The sequence below is a fragment of the Stegostoma tigrinum genome, chromosome 1, assembly GCF_030684315.1.
Source record: "Stegostoma tigrinum isolate sSteTig4 chromosome 1, sSteTig4.hap1, whole genome shotgun sequence".
Taxonomy (NCBI): domain Eukaryota; kingdom Metazoa; phylum Chordata; class Chondrichthyes; order Orectolobiformes; family Stegostomatidae; genus Stegostoma; species Stegostoma tigrinum.
This window is the reverse complement of record NC_081354.1, coordinates 125,789,485-125,810,898: the sequence shown is the minus strand read 5'-3', so window position 1 is coordinate 125,810,898 and position 21,414 is coordinate 125,789,485. Positions and strand designations below refer to the sequence as shown.

Here is a 21,414-nt window from a genome sequence, read left to right as displayed (position 1 = left end):
CCTAGTGGTCACCCAGCTACTCTGTGCCTGCACCTGAGAAGTGACCACCTCACTAAAACTCTTACCTATGATGTGCTCAGCATATCAGATGATCCTGAGCACATCCAGCTCCAGGTCTAACTCCAGCTCCCTGAGACAGCCTCCCAGGAGCTGCAGCTCGGTGCACTTCCCACAAGCGTTGTCATCAGGTCAAGTAATGAGTCACATTATTCACATGTCAAGTTTACTCTTTAAGAGATTCAATATTTGCCTACCTGTTTTGTTACTGCATAGCTTTCTTTATGACTATTTGAGAACTGGTTGGCAGTACATTGGTTGGATTGTATATGGAGGCCATAATCAGCACAAGTAGCTGCAGATCCTCTCTTCCGGTTCACAATCTCTGTCATTTTAGCCAACAATAAAGACAAAAAGTTCACACAGCAGCTGTATGCACAGTTAAATGGAAATAATAATATCTAGTTTATTTTGAATAAATTAGTTTTAAGACAAATCTGTGATTTCAGCTATTTGTCACGTTTGTTTTATATTAAAAAAAATTAGGCTAAGTAAGGGCAGGCTGGTGCAGTGAATTGTAAATTAGTCTCTGCAAACTGGATAAAATCTAGATTGGTGAATTGAATGAAAGTCCATTCTGTGCGATTCCTCATGAATGACCTAGCTGCTAGATTGCATATGTGGCAGATGGTGAGGGAACCAACAAATGGAAATAATATACTTGCCCTCATCCTTACTAATCTGCCAGCTGCAGATTCATCAGTCCTTGACAGTATCAGCAAGCGTGACCACTGCACAGTCCTTGTGCAACTGAAGTCCAGCCTTCACATTGAGAATAAACTCCATCATGCTGTGTGGCACTATCACTGTGCTAAATGGGACAGACTGCAGAGAGATCTAGCAACATAACACTGGGCATCTATAAGGTGTGTGGGGCATCAAGAGCAGCAGAATTGCACTCCAGCACAATCTGTAACCTCATGGCCCAGCATATCCTCTACTCAACCACTATCATCAAACCAGGGAATCAACCCTAGTTCAATGGATTTTGCAGGAGGGCATGCCAGGAGCAGCACCAGACATGCCTAAAGCTGAGGTATCAACCTGGTGAAGTCCAAAACAAAGCAGTTCACTTGATTGGCACCATGTGAACAAGCATTCTCTCACTCCACCATCGACGCTATGTGGCAGCAGTGTGTTCTATCAACAAAATGCACCACAAAAAGTCACCAAAGATCCTTCTTCAGCTCCTTCCAAACCCTTCTATCCATTAGGAGAAGGGCAGCAGACACATGGGAACCTGCAAGTTCCCCATTCATAGAATCATCACAGTGTGGAAACAGGCCCTTCAGCCCATCAAGTCCACACCAACCCTCAGAGTGTCCCACCCAGACCTATCGCCCCATAATCCAGCTAATCTACACATCTCTAAACACTATGCATAATTTAGCATGACCAATCCACTAACCTGCATGTCTTTGGGCTGTGGGAGGAAACCGAAGCACCCAAAAGAAACCCACGCAGACACGGGGAAGATGTGCAAACTCCTCACAGCTGAAGGATGGAATCGAACCCAGGTCCCTGGTGCTGTGAGGCAGCAGTGTTAACCACTGTGCCCACCAAGCCGCTCATCCTAACTTAGAAATATATCACTGCTTCTTCACTGTCACTGGGTCAAAATCCTGGAATTCCTTCCCTAAAGGCATTGTGGGTCAACCTAAATAGAGTATAGAGTCATAAAGTTCACGGAAACAGATCCTTTGGTCCAACTCATCCATGCCAACCGATATCTTAAATAAATCTAGTCCCATTTGCCAGCCTTTGGCCCATATCCATCTAAACCCCTCCTATTCATATATCCATCCAGATATTCATATACCCTTTTAAATGTTGTAACTGTACCATCCTCCACCACTTTATCTGGCAACTCATTGCATACATGCACCACCCTCTACATGAAAAAGTTACCCCATAGGTCCCTTTTAAATCTCTTCCATCTCACCTTAAACCTATGTCCTCTAGTTTTCTTACACCCCCACCACAGCGAAGGATCTTATTCACCCTATTCATGCCCCTCATGATTTTATAAATCTCTAAGGTCACCCCTATGCTTCCGACACTCCAAGGAAAATAACCCCAGCCTATTCAGCCTCTCCCTATAGCTCAAACCCTCCAACCCCGGCAACATTCTTGTAATTCTTTTCTGAATCCTTTCAAGTTTCACAACATCCTTCCTATAGCAGGGAGACCAGAATTACACACACTATTCCAAAAGTGGCCTAACCAATGTCCTGTACAGATGCAACATGACCTCCCAACTCTTATACTCAATGCACTGACCAAAAAAGGCAAGCAGACCAAACACCTTCTTCACTATCCTGTCTACCTGCAATTCCACTTTCAAGGAAAAGTGAACCTGCACTCCAAGGTCTTTTTGTTCAGCAACACTTCCCAGGATCTTACCATTAAGTGTATAAGTCCTGCCCTGATTCGCCTTTCCAAAATGCAGCACCTCACATTTATCTAAGTTAAACTCCATCTGCCACTTCTCGGCCCATTGGCCCATCTGCTTAAGATCCCATTTTCCTCTGAGGTAACGTTCTTCACTGACCACAGCACCTCCAATTTTGGCGTCGTCTGGAAACTTACTAACTATAGCCCCTATGTTCACATCAAAATCACTTATATAAATGATGAAAAGCAGTGGAACCAGCACCGATCCTTGTGTCACATGCGGGTCACAGGCCCCCAGTCTGAAAAGCAACCCTCCACCATCACCCTCTGTCTCCTACCTTCAAGCCAGTTCTGTATCTAAATGGGTTAATGTGGATTGCAGCAGTTCAAGATGGCAGCTCACCACCACCTCCTCATGGGCAACTAGGGATGGCAATAAATGCTGACCAGCCAGCAACAAGTCCACAAGTAAACAAAAAAGATTGGGAATTGTTTCCAAGGAAAACAGACTAATAGTATAAACTTGCCCAGCTTGGATTCACTTTGCAATGCAATACAGCGTAAGTTGACTTTGGAGCTAAGACACATTCATATGACAGCGTAAAGGGAATTTTATCATTTTATATTTCGCATGAACATGCATAATACAGAGCGTGGATTGTGGAATAGAAATATGGCTAGGATAGACTATACTGATGAGTTTAAGATTCACTAAAAGCATTTATTGAAAAAAAGATTTAGAAGAAATAATTCTGATGTTAAATACTGGAACATTGCCTAAAATTGTCCAAAAGATTGTGTATGACTAGACAAGTGAAGAAAGTGGTGCTCATTGTTTGCCTTTACAATGTTGCAATGTAATAATGGACTTGTAAACAAAGTTCCACACTGCGTATACCTGCCACCATATCCAGCTTCTTTAATTGTGAGACACTTCCAGGTAATGTAATTATCATTTTATCAATGACTATTAAAAATTGGCCATTATACAGTGATAGTAGGAACTGCAGACACTGGAGAATCTGAGATGACAAGGTGTAGAGCTGGATGAACACAGCAAGCCAAGCAGCATCAGAGTAGCAGGAAAGCGGGCGTTTCGGGCCTAAACCCTTCTTCAGAAATTATACAGTGATTAGTTTTGCTAACTATGACTGCTATGATCATCACTGAGGACCAGTGATAGAAATTCTCTGGTTCTCAGTACTGGACATCAACTCTACACAACAGCAGCTATTTAATCTGCGACTGGATTAATGAAGGTTTAGTGATTCATCTTCCACATCACAGGAAAGCAATGGTGAGTGCATATATGATGTTACTGCACCACCTAGCTGCAGCTTTAGCATAAATTTGTCAGTAAAATTCATGCTTCCTGGAATTATCTCATTCTGTAAACATTCAGAATCCAGCTTTCATGCACAGAGGTGAAACAGAAACTGGGATTTTGGGAATGCCATTCCTTCTCCATTGCAGGTAAAAACCTGGTTATTGGCTGTGAGATATCTTGATGCTGCTGCACATAATTCTGGTCTGGCTCACTCCCAGAACCTGCACTGTGACAGTCATCCAAGCCATCTTCCACCTCATCTGGATGTCTAAGATGGTCCGTGTTTACAAGGACACCGTGTACAAAGCTCTGGACAAGGAGGGAAGAACGTACCCAACGCCACCTTCATCCTGATGGTCATCTTTGGGTGCAGTTGCATCAAAATGTGCAGAGACCCTCAGTACTCAAACACCAAGTGCCACTATGTACTGAGGTTCTACCTCCCCCCCAGGGGTAGTAAAGGATGGGACTGGCCTTCTTGCCATGGAACGCTCCAGGTAGTTGGACCATTCAGTATCACCTGTCCTTTGAAATAGCTAAGTTGGGGGGGAGGGGTGGTTGGGGAAGCTGAGACTGTCTCACACCTTCTGCTGGAATGTGCTTTGCAAAGGAGGTCTGGAGAGAGATGTGTGGGGTTTTGGCAAGATTTGTCCCAAACAACTAAATGACACAAGGCTCTGGTCTGTTCCCCGGGTCACAAATTGAGGTAAACAGCTCGGTTAAAGATGCTCTTTGGTCTGCCCAAAGCTTGTTGGTCTTTCAGAGCAGGGAGTTGACCACAACCAAGTATTGCAGACTGGCACATTCCAAGGTGCAGGACTACATGCTGAGAGACACATTAAAGATTGGGACAGCTGCTGCTAAGGTACAGCCAACGTTAACTGGGGGAGGGTCCCTTCAGTGATCAGACTTTCTTGGTGTCTCAAATGTCTGGAAATAGTCATGTATAAGTAAGAAATATCTTGGTTTGTTTGTTCTACATATGTAAAGACTGTACAAAATTGAATTGTTCTAGTGACTATGTGGGAATGTAAAGATTTTTAGTAAAAAAGTATATTTTTGAGATTAAGAAAAGGATCTTTCTGGTCAATACTTATGTAGAAGCAAGGGTAAAATAACAGCAAAGGGTCCTTGTTCTATTTAATTAAGGTATGTCTATGAAGCTCGGGCCTGTGATTTGCACATTTGCACCATGTACAAAATCCTAGTTGCTCTTGGAGGTCTGGATGATCATCTGAGCAAGTGTTCGATCTGGTCGATTTTAGAGCTTGAGTAGTAGCTGGTGCATTCATAAGGCCGAGAGGTTTCTGGATAGCACATTTCAGGATGTGATCACTCTGCAGATTAAGGCAGGGTGATAAGAGAGGGATTAGGTAACTGTTAGACCAAAGAAATGCACCAAATAGGCAGCGAGGTAATTCCCTGAATACATCTCACTTGCAAACAATTTTTTGGCCTTGAAATACAGTAAGATAGACAGTTCCTCTCTGGACGTTAGTCAGAGCCAAGGCAATGGCAATGTGAGTGGTCTGCTGCATAGTGGGGGTAGGACAAACTTGGAACATCAATAGTGGTAGGGGATTCATTAGTCAGGGGACTAGACAGGCACTTCTGCAGCCATCAAACTGACTCCAGACTGATATAGTGAAAATGGGAACTGCAGATGCTGGAGAATCCAAGACAATAAAGTGTGAAGCTGGATGAACATAGCAGGCCAAGCAGCATCTCAGGAGCTCCTGAGATGCTGCTTGGCCTGCTGTGTTCATCCAGCTTCACACTTTATTATCCAGACCGATAAAGTTATCTCCTAGGTGCCAGAGTCGAGGATATCACAGAATGGTTGCAGGGCATTCAGAAGGAAAGGGTGAATAGTGAGAGACTAGGAAACATTTTGAGACCAATGACATAATTTTTAAAAAAGAGAGATATGAGGTCCTGCAAGCAGAATTCAAGATGTTAGGTCAGGAAATTAAAAGCAAGACTTCAATGTTAGATTACACCCAGTGCCACAGAGGAGTGAGTACAAGAATAGCAGTTTCAAGCAGAGGAAGACCTGGTTGGGGAAATGGTGCAGAAGGTTCCTGGGGCCGCGGGGACCATTTCTGGGGGAGCTGTAATCTGTGCAAGTTGCACAGGTTACATAAACATGAAAGTAACTAACATCCTTAACATTGTGGGGGTGGGTTTAAACCAGATTGGCAGAGGGATGGGATCCTGACAAATTGCTCAGAGTGGAGTGGGTTGAAATTCAATTAGAAGTTAAAACACAATTAAATGAGTGTGGAAAGAGAGGCAAGATAGGCTAGATAAAGAAGATCTGATTTTAATGGTGAATTTAAAGGTTAGAAGTAAATTTAGTCTCAGTGTTGGTCAAAGAATCAATAATAGCAGTGAGGATCATCAAATAAGGCCACATGGATAGAAGTAAAAACACAAAAGGTGAGTATTGTAGGCCCCCAAGTAGCCATGGAAATTTGAAAGTTCTGATATGCAATCAAGCGTAATAATATGGCAGTAATAATAGAGTATTTTAACTACCTAAATATTTGCCCTTTCTAATTTATTCATGAGATGTGGATATCACTGGCCAATCCCGTATTTGTTGTCTGTTCCCAATTGTCAAGATGGCAGTTCAGGGTCAACCACATTACTGTGGGCTTGGAGTCACATGTAAGTCAAACTAGGTAAGGACAGTAGTTTTCTTCCCTCAAGGACATCAGTGAACTAGATGTGTTTTTCCAACAATTGTCAGCAGTTTTGAGATCATCATTAGACTCTTAACTCCAGACTTATATTGAATTCAGATTCCACCAGGTACCAAGATAATAAAATGTGAGGCTGGATGAACACAGCAGGCCAAGCAGCATCTCAGGAGCACAAAAGCTGACGTTTCGGGCCTAGACCCTTCATCAGAGATGCAAGGAAGGGAGGTAATACAATTGTTGAACTGTTTCAGCCAGTATACAAAAAGCCCAACAAGGAAGAGGCAGTTCTGGATCGAATATTCAGAAATGAGTCTGGGCAGATAGAAGGCATATTAGGAAGGAAGCATTTCAGAGATAATGGCCATAACTCAATTATGTTGTGGATAGTTAAGGAAAACAACAAGGCCAAAATAAAAGCTCAAAACTAGGTAAAGGCTAATGTTACTAAGACAAGATAACAAAGTGTGGAGCTGAATGAACACAGTAGGCCAAGCAGCATCTCAGGAGCACAAAAGCTGACATTTCGGGTCTAGACCCTTCATCAGAGAGGGGGATGGGGAAAAGGAACTGGAATAAATAGGGAGAGAGGGGAAGGCGGGCCGAAGATGGAGAGAAAACAAGATAGGTAGAGAGGAGAGTATGGGTAGGAGGTAGGGAGGGGATAGGTCAGTCCAGGGAAGACGGACAGGTCAAGGAGGTGGGATGAGGTGGTAGGTGGGAAATGGAGGTGCGGCTTGAGGTGGGAGGAAGTGATGGGTGAGAGGAAGAATAGGTTAGGGAAGCAGAGACAGTCTGGTCTGGTTTTGGGATGCAGTGGGGGGAGGAGGGGAAGAACTGGGCTGGTTTAGGGATGCAGTAGGGGAAGGGGAGATTTTGAAGCTGGTGAAGTCTACATTGATGCCATTGGACTGCAGGGTTCCAGAGCGGAGTATGAGTTGCTGTTCTTGCAACCTTCGGGTGGCATCATTGTGGCACTGCAGGATGCCCATGATGGACATGTCGTCTGAGGAATGGGAGGGGGAGTTGAAATGGTTTGCGACTGGGAGGTGCAGTTGTTTATTGTGAACCGAGCGGAGGTGTTCTGCAAAGCGGTCCCCAAGCCTCCGCTTGGTTTCCCCAATGTAGAGGAAGCCACACCGGGTGCAATCGATACAATATACCACATTGGCAGATGTGCAGGTGAACATCTGCTTGATGTGGAAGGTCATCTTGGGGCCTGGGATGGGGGTGAGGGAGGTGGTGTGGGGGCAGGTGTAGCACTTCCTGCAGTTGCAGGGGAAGGTGCCGGGTGTGGTGGGGTTGGAGGGGAGTGTGGAGCAGACAAGGGAGTCGCGGAGAGAGTGGTCTCTCCGGAAAGCAGACAGGGGAGGGGATGGAAAAATGTCTTGGGTGGTGGGGTCGGATTGTAGATGGCAGAAGTGTTGGAGGATGATACGTTGAATCCGGAGGTTGGTGGGGTGGTATGTGAGAACGAGGGGGATCCTCTGGGGGCGGTTGTGGCAGGGGCGGGGTGTGAGGGATGTGTTGCGGGAAATGCGGGAGACGCGGTCAACGGTGTTCTCGACCACTGCAGTGGGAAAGTTGCGGTCCTTGAAGAACGTGGACATCTGGGATGTGCGGGAGTGGAATGCCTCATCCTGGGAGCAGATGCGGTGGAGGCGGAGGCATTGGGAATAGGGGATGGAATTTTTGCAGGTGGATGTGTGGGAGGAGGTGTATTCTAGGTAGCTGTGGGTGTCAGTCGGCTTGAAATGGACATCAGTTTCTGGCTGGTTACCTGAGATGGAGACTGAGAGGTCCAGGAAGGTGAGGGATGTGTTGGAGTTGGCCCAGGTGAACTTGAGGTTGGGGTGGAAGGTGTTGGTAAAGTGGATGAACTGTTCAAGCTCCTCTGGGGAGCAAGAGGCTGCGCTGATGCAGTCATCAATGTAACGGAGGAAGAGGTGGGGTTTGGGGCCTGTGTAGGTGCGGAAGAGGGACTGTTCCACGTAACCTACAAAGAGGCAGGCATAGCTTGGGCCCATGCGGGTACCCATGGTCACCCCCTTTGTCTGTAGGAAGTGGGAGGAATTGAAAGAGAAGTTGTTGAGGGTAAAGACGAGTTCAGCTAGGCGGATGAGGGTGTCTGTGGAGGGGGATTGGTCGGGCCTGCGGAACTGGAAGAAGCGGAGGGCCTTGAGGCAATATATGATTTGACCCAAGTGAGCAGCTACTGCAAACAAAATGGCATCAGACCAGTGGAAGGTATTTAAGGAAGAAATAGGAATTGTACAGGGAAAATAAATTTCATAAAGGCAAAGCGTGCAAATCAAGACCAGAGAACCCTGGATGGCAAGGGACATGACATTTGGATTAAGAAAAATAAAAGGCTTGTGGTGGATACTGAGAGCTCAATACAACAGGGTCCCTAGAGTAGTACAAAAAAGTACAAGGGAGAAGCTTGGAAATTGGGGAAGCAAAGAGAATGTGTGAGAAAGCACTTGCAAGTTAAATATAGGAAAACCCAAAGATGTTTTTAAATATGTAAGGAGCAAGAGAATAATTAGGGAAAGAGTACGGACCTATAGACAATCTGCATGTGGACTTGGAAGACGTGGGCATAGTCTTCAATGAATACCTCGCATCAGCCTTTACAATGAAAAAGAATGATGCAAATATAGACATCAGAGTGGACGATGGTGAAATACCAGAAGAAGCTAACATAGAGACAGAGAGAAGGTTCTAGTGGTTTCGCAGTCTTAAAAGTGAATACGTTTACAGGTTTGGATTAGATGAATCAAGGGCAATTAAATGAGGCAAAGAGGAGATATCAGGAACCTTGGCAGTAATTTTCAAATCTTCCGTGGTCACAGGTGAGGTAATGTTGTCCCATTATGTAAAAAGAGAGGAAGGGATAGAGTAGGAAATTACCGGCCAGTCACTGTAATCTTGGTTATTAGAGGAATTCTGAGGGATAGAGTATACTTATAGTTGGAGACATATGGATTAATCAGGAATAGATTTGCTAAGGAAAGGTCAAATTTGATAAAATGTTTTAAGGAGGTGTTAGTGAGGATAGCACTAGTTGAGGATAATAAGGATAGCTGCTTGATAGTACTGTTGATGACACCCTCCATCACTTTGCTGATGATCAAGAGCAGACTGATGGTGCACTAATTTGCTGGGTTGGATTCTTCCTGCTTTTTGTGTACAGGACAGTAGGGCAATTTTCCACATTGCAGGGTCGAAGCCAGTGTTGTAACTGTACTGGAACAGCTTGGCTAGGGGAGCAGCAAGTTCTGGAGCACAAGTCTTCAGTACTATTGCCGGAATGTTGTCAGGGCCCGTAGCCTTTGCATATTCAGTGTCTCCAAGTATTTCTTGATATCACGTGAAATTAATCGAATTGGCTGTATAATTGTATCTATAATGCTGGGGCCAGCGGAGGAGGCCTACTCAAATGTCTGGGAGTTTCTGACATAAGCGTTGTTTCTGACAGTGAGTTCCAGACTCTCCTCACTCTCTGAGCTCAATGAAATCCTCAAGTTTCCTCTTAGCCTTCTACCTCTCATTGTAAATCTATGTCCCCAGTTATTAATCGCTAGTAATGGAAAAAAGTTCCTTCCGATCCACACTGTTTATTCTCATCACAATCTGATACACCTCTATCAGATCCTGCAGTATATAGCTATCGTCCTCACTATTTACCACCCATTCAGGAACTTCTTGATCATACCCTTCATATTAAGGTCCAAATTATTGATGTACAATGCAGACAGCAAGGGCTGCAACATTAACCCTGCAGACTTCGACTGGAAACAGACTTCCAGTCACAGAAGCATAGCCCTAGCATCACCTTCTGCTACCTGTTGCTCAGCCATTTCGGGATCCAATGTGCCACCTTGAATTGGAAATCATGGGGTCCTATTTTCCTGATTAGTCTGCCAAGAGGGTCATTGTCAAAAGTTTTGCTAAAATCCATTTAGGCAACATCAAATAACCTGCTCAGTGATGCCCAGTTTGGGTCCTGCCAGGGCCATTCAGCTCCTTTCCTCTTTACAGCCTTGGCTCAAACATGGATAAAAGAGCTGAATTCCAGAGGTGAGGTGAGAGTGATAGCCCTTGATATCAAGGCTGCATTGACTAAGTACTAACTGAGTATAGCATCAAGGAGCCCAAGTTAAACTGGAATCAGTGGGTATCAGGGGGTAAACTCTCCAGTGGTTGGAGGGATACCTGACACATAGGAAGATGGTCGTAGCTGTTGCAGATTATTCATCTAAGCTTCAGGGTACCTCTGCATGGAGTTTGTCAGGGTAGTCTCCTAAGCCCAAACATCTTCAGCTGCTTCAATGACTTTCCCTCCATCAGAAGGTCAGAAATGGGGATGTTCACCAATGATTGCACAATGTTCAACACCATTCATGACTCCTCAGATACTGAAGCAGTCTGTGTTCAAATGCAACAAGAACTGGACAATGTCCAGGCTTGGGCTGACAGGAAGCAAGTGACATTCACACCACACCAATCCCAGGCTATGACCATCTCCAATAAGAAACAATCTAACAACCACCCCTTGACATTCAATAGTGTTACCATCACTGAATCCCCTACTATCAACATCCTGGGGTTATCATTGACCAGGAAGACAACTCGACTCACCACATAAACACAGTGACTACAAGAGCAGGTCAGAGGCTGGGAATACTGTGGCAAGTAACTCACTTCCTGACTCCTCAAAGCCTATCCACCATCTATAAGGCACAAGTCAGGAGTGTGATGGTATAGTCCACACTTGCCTGGATGAATGCAGCTCCAACAACACTCAAGTAGCTTGGTACCTATTGAGGACAAAGCAGCCCACTTGATTGGCATTACATCCACAAGCATCCACTCCCTCCACCACTGACACTCAGTAACAGCAGAAGTTGCATGCAGCATCTACAAGATGCATGGCAGAATTTCACAGATCCTCAGACAGCAGCTTCCAAGCTCACGATCAGACATATGGGAGCACCACCACCTCTAAGTTCTCCTCCAAATGACTTATCATCCTGACCCTGAACTATATTGCTGTTCCTTCACTGTTCCTGTGTCAAAATCCTGGAATTCTCACCCTAATGGCATAGTGGGTCAACCTACAGCACATGGACTGCAGCGATTCAAGAAGGCAGCTCACCACCATCTTCTCGAAGGCAACTAGAGACAGGCAATAAATGCTAGCCAGCCAGCGATGCTCACATCCCACAACTGAATAAATAATTTTAAAAGTATTTAAATTTTCATAACACAGTGTGGAGCTGGAGAAACACAGCAGGCCTGGCAGCATCAGAGGAGCAGGAAAGTTGACATTTCGGGTCTTGACCCTTCTTCAGAAATGGAGGAGGGGAATGGGGCTCTGAAATAAATAGAGAAAGGGGTGTTGGGCTGGGAAAGATAAGTGGGATGGTGATAGCAAGTAGATAGTGGTGGAGATTGGTCAGTGAGGTGGGAGAGAAGACAGAGATCAAGGAGGTGGCAATGAGAGGGGAGTCTGATCTTGGGATGAGGCCAGGGGTCAGGAGATTTCGAAGCTGCTAAAGTCCAGCTTGAGACCATTGGGCTGCAGGGTTCCCTAGCAAAATATGAGATGCTGTTCCTGCAGACTTCAAGTGGCATCATTCTGACACTGGAGGAGGTCCAATATGGACAGGGAGTGGAAGGGGGAGTTGAAGTGGTTTGCGACTGGGAGGTGCTGTCGATTGTTGCGAATCGGGTGCAGGTGTTATCTCAGTCTCCAGCACTGGCAGTTCTTACTATCTCTGTTTTAACTTACATATGTGTTGCCATAACCTTCAGGCGTCGGGGCCAAAAATGTTGTTGAAACTTTGTCTACCAGTACAGAAATGATGGGCCAAATGGTTTCCATCTGTCTCGTAAACATCTATGAGCTCTTCATTGGTTTGGAACACACTGCTTTTTGCATTCTTCACAATTCCTACAGACACAGTGGCTCAGTGGTTAGCACTGCGGCCTCACAGCACCAGGGACCCGGGTTCGATTCCAGCCTCGGGTAACTGTCTGTGTGGAGTTTGCACATTCTCCCAGTGTCTGCATGGGTTTCCTCCGGGTGCTCCGGTTTCCTCCCACAGTCCAAAGATGTGCAGGCTAGGTGGATCGGCCATGCTAAATTGCCCGTAGTGTTCAGGGGTGTGTGGGTTATTGGGGGATGGGTCTGGGTGGGATGCTCCAAGGGGCGGTGTGGACTTGTTGGGCCAAAGGGCCTGTTTCCACGCTGTAGGGAATCTAAAAAATCTAATCTACTACACAAGTCTTTGTGTTTTTTTGTCAATTTTCCGCATTTGCCCACTCTCTTAAAAGCATTAACTGTTGGTCATGATTCTTCAGTTATTTTCCCAAACTTTGCCCATAATGCAGATATTTAGAGGCAAACCTTAGCAATGATTGTTGAGCCTATTAGGCAACTTTTTTTTAAAAAAGGACATCCAAACAAGCAGCCAGTGGGAGCAAATTACTGCAGATGCTGGAATCTGTACTGAAAATAACATATGTTGCAGATCACAGTGGGTCAGACAGCATCCACAAAGAGAGAGCAAACTGATGTTTCGAGTCTAGGGTGACTCTTCATGAGAGCTGAAGTGAAGTGTGGAGGGGACAGCATTTACGCTAAAGTTTGGGGGGGTGGGGGGGATGTGAAAGTGGTGAGGTGTAAAGTGCTGGTGGAGAAAAGATGTTGATAGTTCTGATTAAATGATCAGAATGTGAGAGTGACAGAACGATGGTGTGTCTAACTGCCAGACTTGAAAGAGCAGACAGTCCCACTGGGGCAATGGGATGGGAGAGAGGACACAGTCACAGGCAATGTAACAAATAAAGCTAAAAGGAAGGGAATAAATAGAATAACACAATGCATTGCTGGAAGAACACAGCAGGCCAGGCAGCATCAGAGGAGATGGAAAGTTGACCTTTCTGGTCAGGACCCTTCTTCAGAAAACAGTCCCAACACAAAACATCAACACTGTGTTATCTCTGACTCTAGCATCTGCAGTTCTTGCCATATCTGAGAGAAGAAATGGGAGCTGATTCACAATTTACAGGCATTCAACTCAGTACTAAGTCCAGTCAGCTGTAAAGTGCTGAATCTGAAGATGAGATGTTGCCCTTTAGTTTTCACTGTGATTCACTGGAGCATTGCAGCATGCTGAAGACAGACAGTGGGCATGTGAGCAAGATGCTGCATTAAAATGACCATCTACAGGAAGGTTGGGTCCTGCCTGCGCACAGACTGGAGGTGTTCTGCAAAGCGGACACCCGAGTCTGCATTTGGTTTCTCCAATGTAAAGTAGGCCACATCAGGTACAGCAAATACAATACACAAGTTTGGAGGAGATACAGGTGAAATGCTGCTACAGCTGGAAAGACTGTTTAGGCCTTGGATGGTGAGCTGGGAGGAGTTGAAGGGGCAGGTGTTGCCCTTTCTGCGGTTACATAAGAAGGTGCCGTGGGAAGCAGGGCTACTGTTAGTGGTTGTGGAATGGATTAGGATGTCCCAGAGGGAACGCTCCCTGTGAAATGCAGACGGGGGCACTGGGGTGAAGATGTGTTTGGTGGTGGCATTCTGCTGGAGTTATCTGAAATGGCAGAGAATGATCCTTTGAATGCAGAGGCCAGTGGGATGAAAGTGAGGACAAGAGGAGCCGGATCATAGTGTTGCGAGTAATGGGAAGGGGCACGGCCGGAGGCACAGGGGATAGGTCGGATACAGTTGAGGGCCCTGTCAACCACAGTGGGTGGGAAACCACAGTCACAGAAGAAGCAAGCCATGTCAGCTGTTTTAGAAGGTGGCATCATCAAATAAAAGCACCTTAGGTGAAGGAGAATAGGATGGAGTCCTTGCGGGACATGGTGTATAAAGCTGCCAGTAGGGGTCAGCACTGGATAGCAAACAGCTAGGGAGACCAAAGAGTCTCCTAAACGCACCCACTTGAAAGCAATGATAATGGGAACTGCAGATGCTGGAGAATCCAAGATAATAAAGTGTGAAGCTGGATGAACACAGCAGGCCAAGCAGCATCTCAGGAGCACAAAAGCTGACGTTTCAGGCCTAGACCCTTTGTCAGCTTTTGTGCTCCTGAGATGCTGCTTGGCCTGCTGTGTTCATCCAGCTTCACACTTTATCACCTGAAATCAATAGTCAGTACAACCTCCAGACATGGAGCTCTGTATACTCTCTCTCTCTCTCTCTTTTGGTTCACATGACTCTCATACTATGTCTGATAAGCTTAGCATAGTGATTAGGAAAAGAAGGGAGGGACTATGAAATTTTGATTGTACAATTATAAGGAAATGCTGATGGGGTCAACAGGTCAAAAATGGTATGAAATCTGAATCCACCTTTAAAGTGATTCAAAATTGTGTTTCCAGCTTTTTTCATAACAATGCAGGTAATAGTGAACTGGGGACAGACGCTCCTTCCTCTTGCTTCATTCCACCAATATCTTGAAATGGTGGACAATGCTCTAGATATTCATTAGATGTACCCATGTGATTTATCAGAGGAAATACATACTAGAATTATAGCTTTTATTATATTAAAAGCTAACTTTCAAAATATTAGGAAACAATCCATTCTGCAACACACAAAAAGGACAACTTTTTAAAAAATACCTTTTAAAGATATATTTATTCTGTAACAGTATGACTGAACACATACCTGGAGACGCACAGTGTCCCAAACATGCTTGCTGAAAAGCTTTCTTCCTACAGGGGAGGATCCCTTTGGTTAATTGCTCTGTATCTGTCTGTGTCTTCATGACTTCCTCAAACCCAGGCCCAGTCTCCTTATCTGGTTCTGTCATGGTCCCACCATCAGTCACAGATCTAGTTTGGCTGTCATCTCCTGTCTCAGTTCCACTCTCTGCTGCTATTAATGTCCTGTCTTCTGACTGTATCATTGTTACAACTTCTACTCCAGCCCTAAATAGGTCGCTTGTTGTTGCCGTCACGGTGTTAACCTTAGTTGCTGCACTTGCCAATGTCCCAGTTCTAGTTCTTCCTTCTTCCTCTATTACAGTCGCTACTGGAGCTCCACTTGATGCGGCTGTTCTTCTGCAGTCTCTTCTGGGCAAGCTCTGCCACTTTGCAACAACAGGGCTGCTACTGGCAACTGGGCTTGGCAGCTCCCATTTCATCCTGCTCCCCGTGGTACTGGTTTTGAATAAAGAGCGCATCAGCTTTCCTCTTTCTGCCGCCTGCAAATCAAGTACAGAGAAAGAGAGAAAGAATATATGACAAAAGGAAATGGAGACAAATTTTAAAACATGGAAAACTACAGGAAGAGTCTTAGAGAAACAGTGTGGGACTTGCAAACGTCAAATGTGATGCGGCATAGTGTCATATTAAAGACTCGAGCAAAATGGCTTAGTGAGGACATGATTTCAGTTCTTCCCCATTATATTATAGTCTCTTTTATTTTTGGGAATAGAAATATTGGCCCAGGTGTTCCCCAAATCTTGAAGCCTGGGCAATTTTAATTCGTGACCTCCATCTTAATGCTCCCTAAAGGACCCCCTCAAAAAATCTGGAGATTTCAGCATGGGATGTCCAAGATATTCCAGCAGTTGGCGATAACTAAGGCAAGACTCAGCTCAAGTCTTCAGTATATATCATTGCTGCTACAAAAGTACTACCAAACTCTGAAACAATGATCAGGGCAGACCACCATGAGTACCGTGTTATACCAAGTCTCCAGACTGGATCCCAAGTTCATGACAATGTTGGTGAAATACCCTAAAATAGTTATGCTAACAGGTAAGGAGGGATAAGCTGGATCCCCCTCTTCAATCAACTCTCCCTCAGTTGATCGCAATAAGGTTACATTAAAAAGAATCCCCTCCCTCATCATTAAATTTACTCAGGCTGTGAAAAGTTACGTTTAAAAGGAGTCAATTTTTTTAAAAAAACATTCCTTGAGTTCAAGAAAAATTGATTTTGTTAGCTGGTTAAATACTAGACAAGATAATAAAATGTGACATACAGAGTATAAATGAGAGGAACAAAAACAGAAGTCGCAGGAAAAGCTCAACGGATCTGGCAGCATCTGTGAAGAAAAATCAGAGTTAATGTTTCGTGTCCAGTGGCTCTTCCTCAGACCTGATGGTAGCTGGGAAGAGTGTCGGTTTTTATGCAGAAAATAGGGTGGAGGTGAGGAATAAACAATTAGAATTAGAATCCCTACAGTGTGGAAACAGGCCCTTTGGCCCAACAAGTCCACACTGACCCTCAGAGCATCACACCCAGACCCATCCCCCTATAACCCACACACCCCTGAACACTACGGGTAATTGAGCATGGCCAATCCACCTAGCCTGCACATCTTTGGACTGTGGGAGGAAGCCATAGCACCCAGAGCAAACCCACACAGATATGGGGAGAGATAATGGGAACTGCAGATGCTGGAGAATCCAAGATAACAAGGTGTGAAGCTGGATGAACACAGCAGACCAAGCAGCATCTTAGGAGCACAAAAGTTGACGTTTGAGGCCAAGACCCTTCATCAGAAGGGTCTAGGCCCAAAATGTCAGCTTTTGTGCTCCTAAGATGCTGCTTGGCCTGCTGGGTTCATCCAGCCCCACAGCTTGTTATCACAGACATGGGCAGAATGTGCAAACTCCACACAGACAGTTGCCTGACTCTGGAATTGAACCCAGGTCCCTGGTGCTGTGAGGCTGCAGTGCTAACCACTGAGCCACTCTCCTGTCCATAGTTGGGGATACAGCCCAAAGAGAGAGAAGAGCAGTTGGACAGACAAAGGAGTTGATAACAGTCTGGCTGTGGTGAGTAGATTGTGAAATGTTATAGCAGGTGATTCAAGTATTACTTTGATTTGATTTAATTCATTATTATCCCATGTGCTGAGATACAGTGAAAAGTATTGCTTTGCTTGCCATCCAAACAAATTATGCTTTACATAATTAAGAATGATGATAAATTAAGTGGCTGGATGGAGTTTCTTCATTCTGCAGTTTGCTTAAAGAAGTTTGTCCAATGTCCTTCAACAGTGATTTTGCCAATGAATTGTTTACATCAATAAGAAACAGATTTTTATTTCATTTTGCCTGCACATGCTGGAGTATCTCATGGATGTTCTCACTTGCGTCCATTCATAGCTCAACGTAGCACTGAGGAACTCAAACCCGAAGCTAGCATGCTAGTAAGCCCAGCACTCTAACACACAGAGACTGGGTGAGGGGGTTACAGTTGGTCTTTAACCCCATTTCTTGTGTACTCCTGGAAATGTAAAGCTTGAACATATCTTTCATCCAAGACTGCCTCTCTTTCAACTCATGTATGCAGTCTGGGACACTACACACAGGCAGTGTTTTTTTCTGCTGAGATGGGAGTAATCAGGGACGCAGAATCTCGTCCACTACAGAAGAACACTGTTCAATTTTTTTTAAATAGCATTGCTCTTTTTGAAGTATTGCTGTTTGAAGATCCCGCAAAATTGTTCAGGTGCAACATTCCATGATTCCCACAGAGATTTGCAGGCAGCTACTAAATTTACACTCTAAAGCAATCTTCTAGTTTGTATGATAACAAAGTGTGAAGCTGGATGAACACAGCAGGCCAAGCAGCATCTCAGAAGCACAAAAGCTGACATTTTGGGCCTAGACACTTCATCAGAGAGTGTATGACTCTCTTTCAGAAAGCATAGGTTGTACTTAAATGTTCAATATATCTAGAGGTAATTCAGGGTTAAGATCCATTGTCATGACAACCCCCACGAATGGAATCAAGGACTAGATCTTCTTTTGTTTGTCACAGGGACACTCACTATAGCAATTGTAATGAGGTCAATCAGGTGGACCTCATAGAATATGAGTTCCTTGAATGGGGCTGTTAAACTAGTCCAATCAGGGATTTCTGGCTGACAGAGAGCGTCACACATCCTGTTCACTCTGAGAGCTAGCTCTGAGGGAGCTGGATCAGTGCCAAGTAAGAGGGCCTCTGAAACTAATCAAGGAGAGGCTTTTGGAACAGCAGGAAGAAGTCTCCAATGTGGACTATATGACAGTGTTCCAGACAGACTCTAGACAGCCTGTCATCTGGTCTGGGAATATTTGAAAATCTCCCAGATAGTGATCAGAAGACAGGCCAATAAACATGCTAAAATCCTAATCTTTAGCCAAGAGATCAGTGCTCCTAACAACACCAGGTGAACTGTTAAAAACCTAGTTTAATGGCCTGTGCAAAATTGGCAAAGAGGCAATTATCTATATTTTAAGGCATTCTCAGGATGAGGTCATCATTGGCTAAGCCAGTATTTATTGCCGATCTTTAATTGTCCAAAGGGCAGTTAAGATTCAATCACATTGCTGTGGGTCTGGTGTCATATATACGTAAGGACAGCAGTTTCATTCCCTGAAGGACTTTAGCTAACTAGACAGGTTTTTCCAACAATTGACAACGATTTCACGGTCATCTTTAAACTTTTAATTCCAGATTTTTACTGAATTCAAATTCCACCATCTACCACGGTAGGATTCAAACCCAGTCCACAGCACATTACATTTATAATCCAGATTTTAAAACCAGTGACACTGATGGTCTGTCCTGGTGTCACTGGTCCTAGTAACATTCCTATGATCTAGGCCCAGAAAAGCTGGCCTAGATGTGGGAGGAAATTAAGCACAAGTTGTTATATCAAATCATGGAGCCTGGCAGCAGCAGCTGGAACTCCCTCTGATGAAGGGTCTAGGCTCGAATCTTGGATTCTCCAGCATCTGCAGTTCCCATTATCACTGGAACTCCCCAGTTGTGTTCATGTTCAGATCAGATAGCTGCACCAGACTCTGCATCAACTACCAAAAGGTTAATGTAGTTTTCAGATACTCCAGCTGGAAGATTGCATAGTCAGGGTCAGTCAGGCAACTTACATTACAATGAAAGATTTATTCAGGATGATAATGATAGTTTCCCTTGATGACTTGCACAGAGGAAATCAACGCCTTCATAACCCAGACAGACTATAACGATATCAACCCATGCCATTTAGACACTAAAATACATCAGCCACCTTTGAAAGGCTGATGGATCAGATAGTGGCAGGCTTATGTCATTTCATAACATACAAAGTCAAACTCCTAATGGACAGCAATGTCTAGGACGTACGCCTAGTGCAACTGCAAGCCTTGTCCTGGAAAATACAGACAGCTAACCTTAACGGTCAACCTTACAAAACATAGCTTTGGGAAGATCCAAATGAGCTATGTAGGACATGTAGTAAGCAGGTCAAGGGCAAGTACTGCCCAGGACAGGGCTATAAATGTACAAACTGTAGTACAGTTCCACATTCCTATAATGACAAGGAAAAACCACAAGGGCCATGTTATTCTGTTGGAGTTGATTTCCCCAACCATACCACCCAAAAATCACTTTCAATGCTAGGAAATAAAACGTAATTGCTGATGCCTTGCCAGGTACAAGGGTAGAACTTAAAAATATAGTACTGAGCAAGGCTGACAGATTGAATGTGTATGTGACTGTTTTATATTCAATTCTTTTTCTCCTCTAATTATAGTGAGAATTAATCTAACGGCTTTCATCATATAGGATAAATGTCAGACAATGGATCATAGCTGCAAATTACTTGCGGACACATTGAGCATTTAAGTTATACATGCTGTTTTGTTTTATTATTTTTAAAGAGCATGTAAGTCCAGGAAATTTCCCGTGTGGAATACACCTATTCTTGAGAGAGAGAGAGACCATGGAGCGGCACACATGGAAGGGTGTCAAGGTATTTTAGAATGTATCTCTCATTTTGAAGTAGTCAATGAAAAAAAAGTGAACCATTACCTGTGAGTCACATCACAAACTATGGACATAATGTGAGGTAACTGGAAGAAATATAAAAGAAATGTCTATGTCTCCCCTGCCTGGAATATACAACAGAAAGAGAAGGGGAACCTGGTCTCAGAGTAAGGGACATGCCATTTATCACCGAGATAGAGAGAAATAAAGAGTGGTAGAATTTAGCCTCAGAGGATGTGATTGATTTTGTTGAAGACTAGATCAATAGATTTCCAGCTAATAAAACAGCAATGGACAGATAATGCAGGAGATGAAGTGGGAATCAGTCATAATTTAATTGCATTGGCCAGCAGTCTCAAATGGCTGACTGCTTCTATTTCTTTAGGTCTTATATTCTTAATTTATGGAAAAACAATATAGTAGAATCCCTCCACTATCATTGTTGAAGGTCACCCAGACACTGATCTGGAATGGAAATATAATTTGATAGCTTCCAGAATCATTAGAGGCCGGCAATTTCATGGCAAATAACTGAACTCTGACTCCACAAAGCCCATGTTTGCCATCCACAAGGCATAGGCCAGAAGAATAATAGAATACTCTCCACTTGTCCAGACAAGGGCAGCTCCAATAACACTCTAGAAGCTCAACATGATCCAGAAAGAAGCAGCCTGACTAATCATTAATGCATCCACCATCTTAAACCCTCTCTTGATCCACCACAGTGTTACAACCGGTCCTTAGGCAAGGGTCCTCGATTCATTGTGATTTCCTTTGCTCAAGCCCTGCTCTCTGGTAGTTACAACTATCTTAACACAAATGATCCCTTCGCTTGTAGATCATTTCCAATCCCACGGAATTTATGTTTTAAAAATGTCAAATTTACCCATCCTTTCCTGAGCCACTTTTATCGTCTTCCGATGACAGCCTTGAACAAAATCAATCACATCCCTCTGAGGCTATATTCTACAACTCTCTATTAAGGAAATTCCTCCCTATCTCAGTGCAAAACGGCCTGCTCCTTATTCTGGAGACCCAGACCCCATTTTCTGAGCTTGGTTATGTCTAACAAATGAACTGAAAGGTTTTGATTTTTGTTAAACTGGAGACTATTTTGATGAATCGTACCAACAGACA

The 21,414-nt window shown here is 44.3% G+C and overlaps 1 protein-coding gene across 2 annotated transcripts in view; it reads right to left on the bottom strand.

Moving 5' to 3' along the window:
* LOC125458676 (cell division cycle protein 20 homolog) overlaps positions 1-21,414 on the bottom strand; it is a 104,765-nt gene that overhangs the window by 56,874 nt on the left and 26,477 nt on the right. For both annotated transcript variants that reach the window (XM_048544123.2, XM_048544132.2), the window contains one exon: positions 15,176-15,713. In XM_048544123.2, the coding sequence (XP_048400080.1) occupies positions 15,176-15,713 (538 nt within the window). The remainder of the gene's footprint in view (positions 1-15,175; positions 15,714-21,414) is intronic.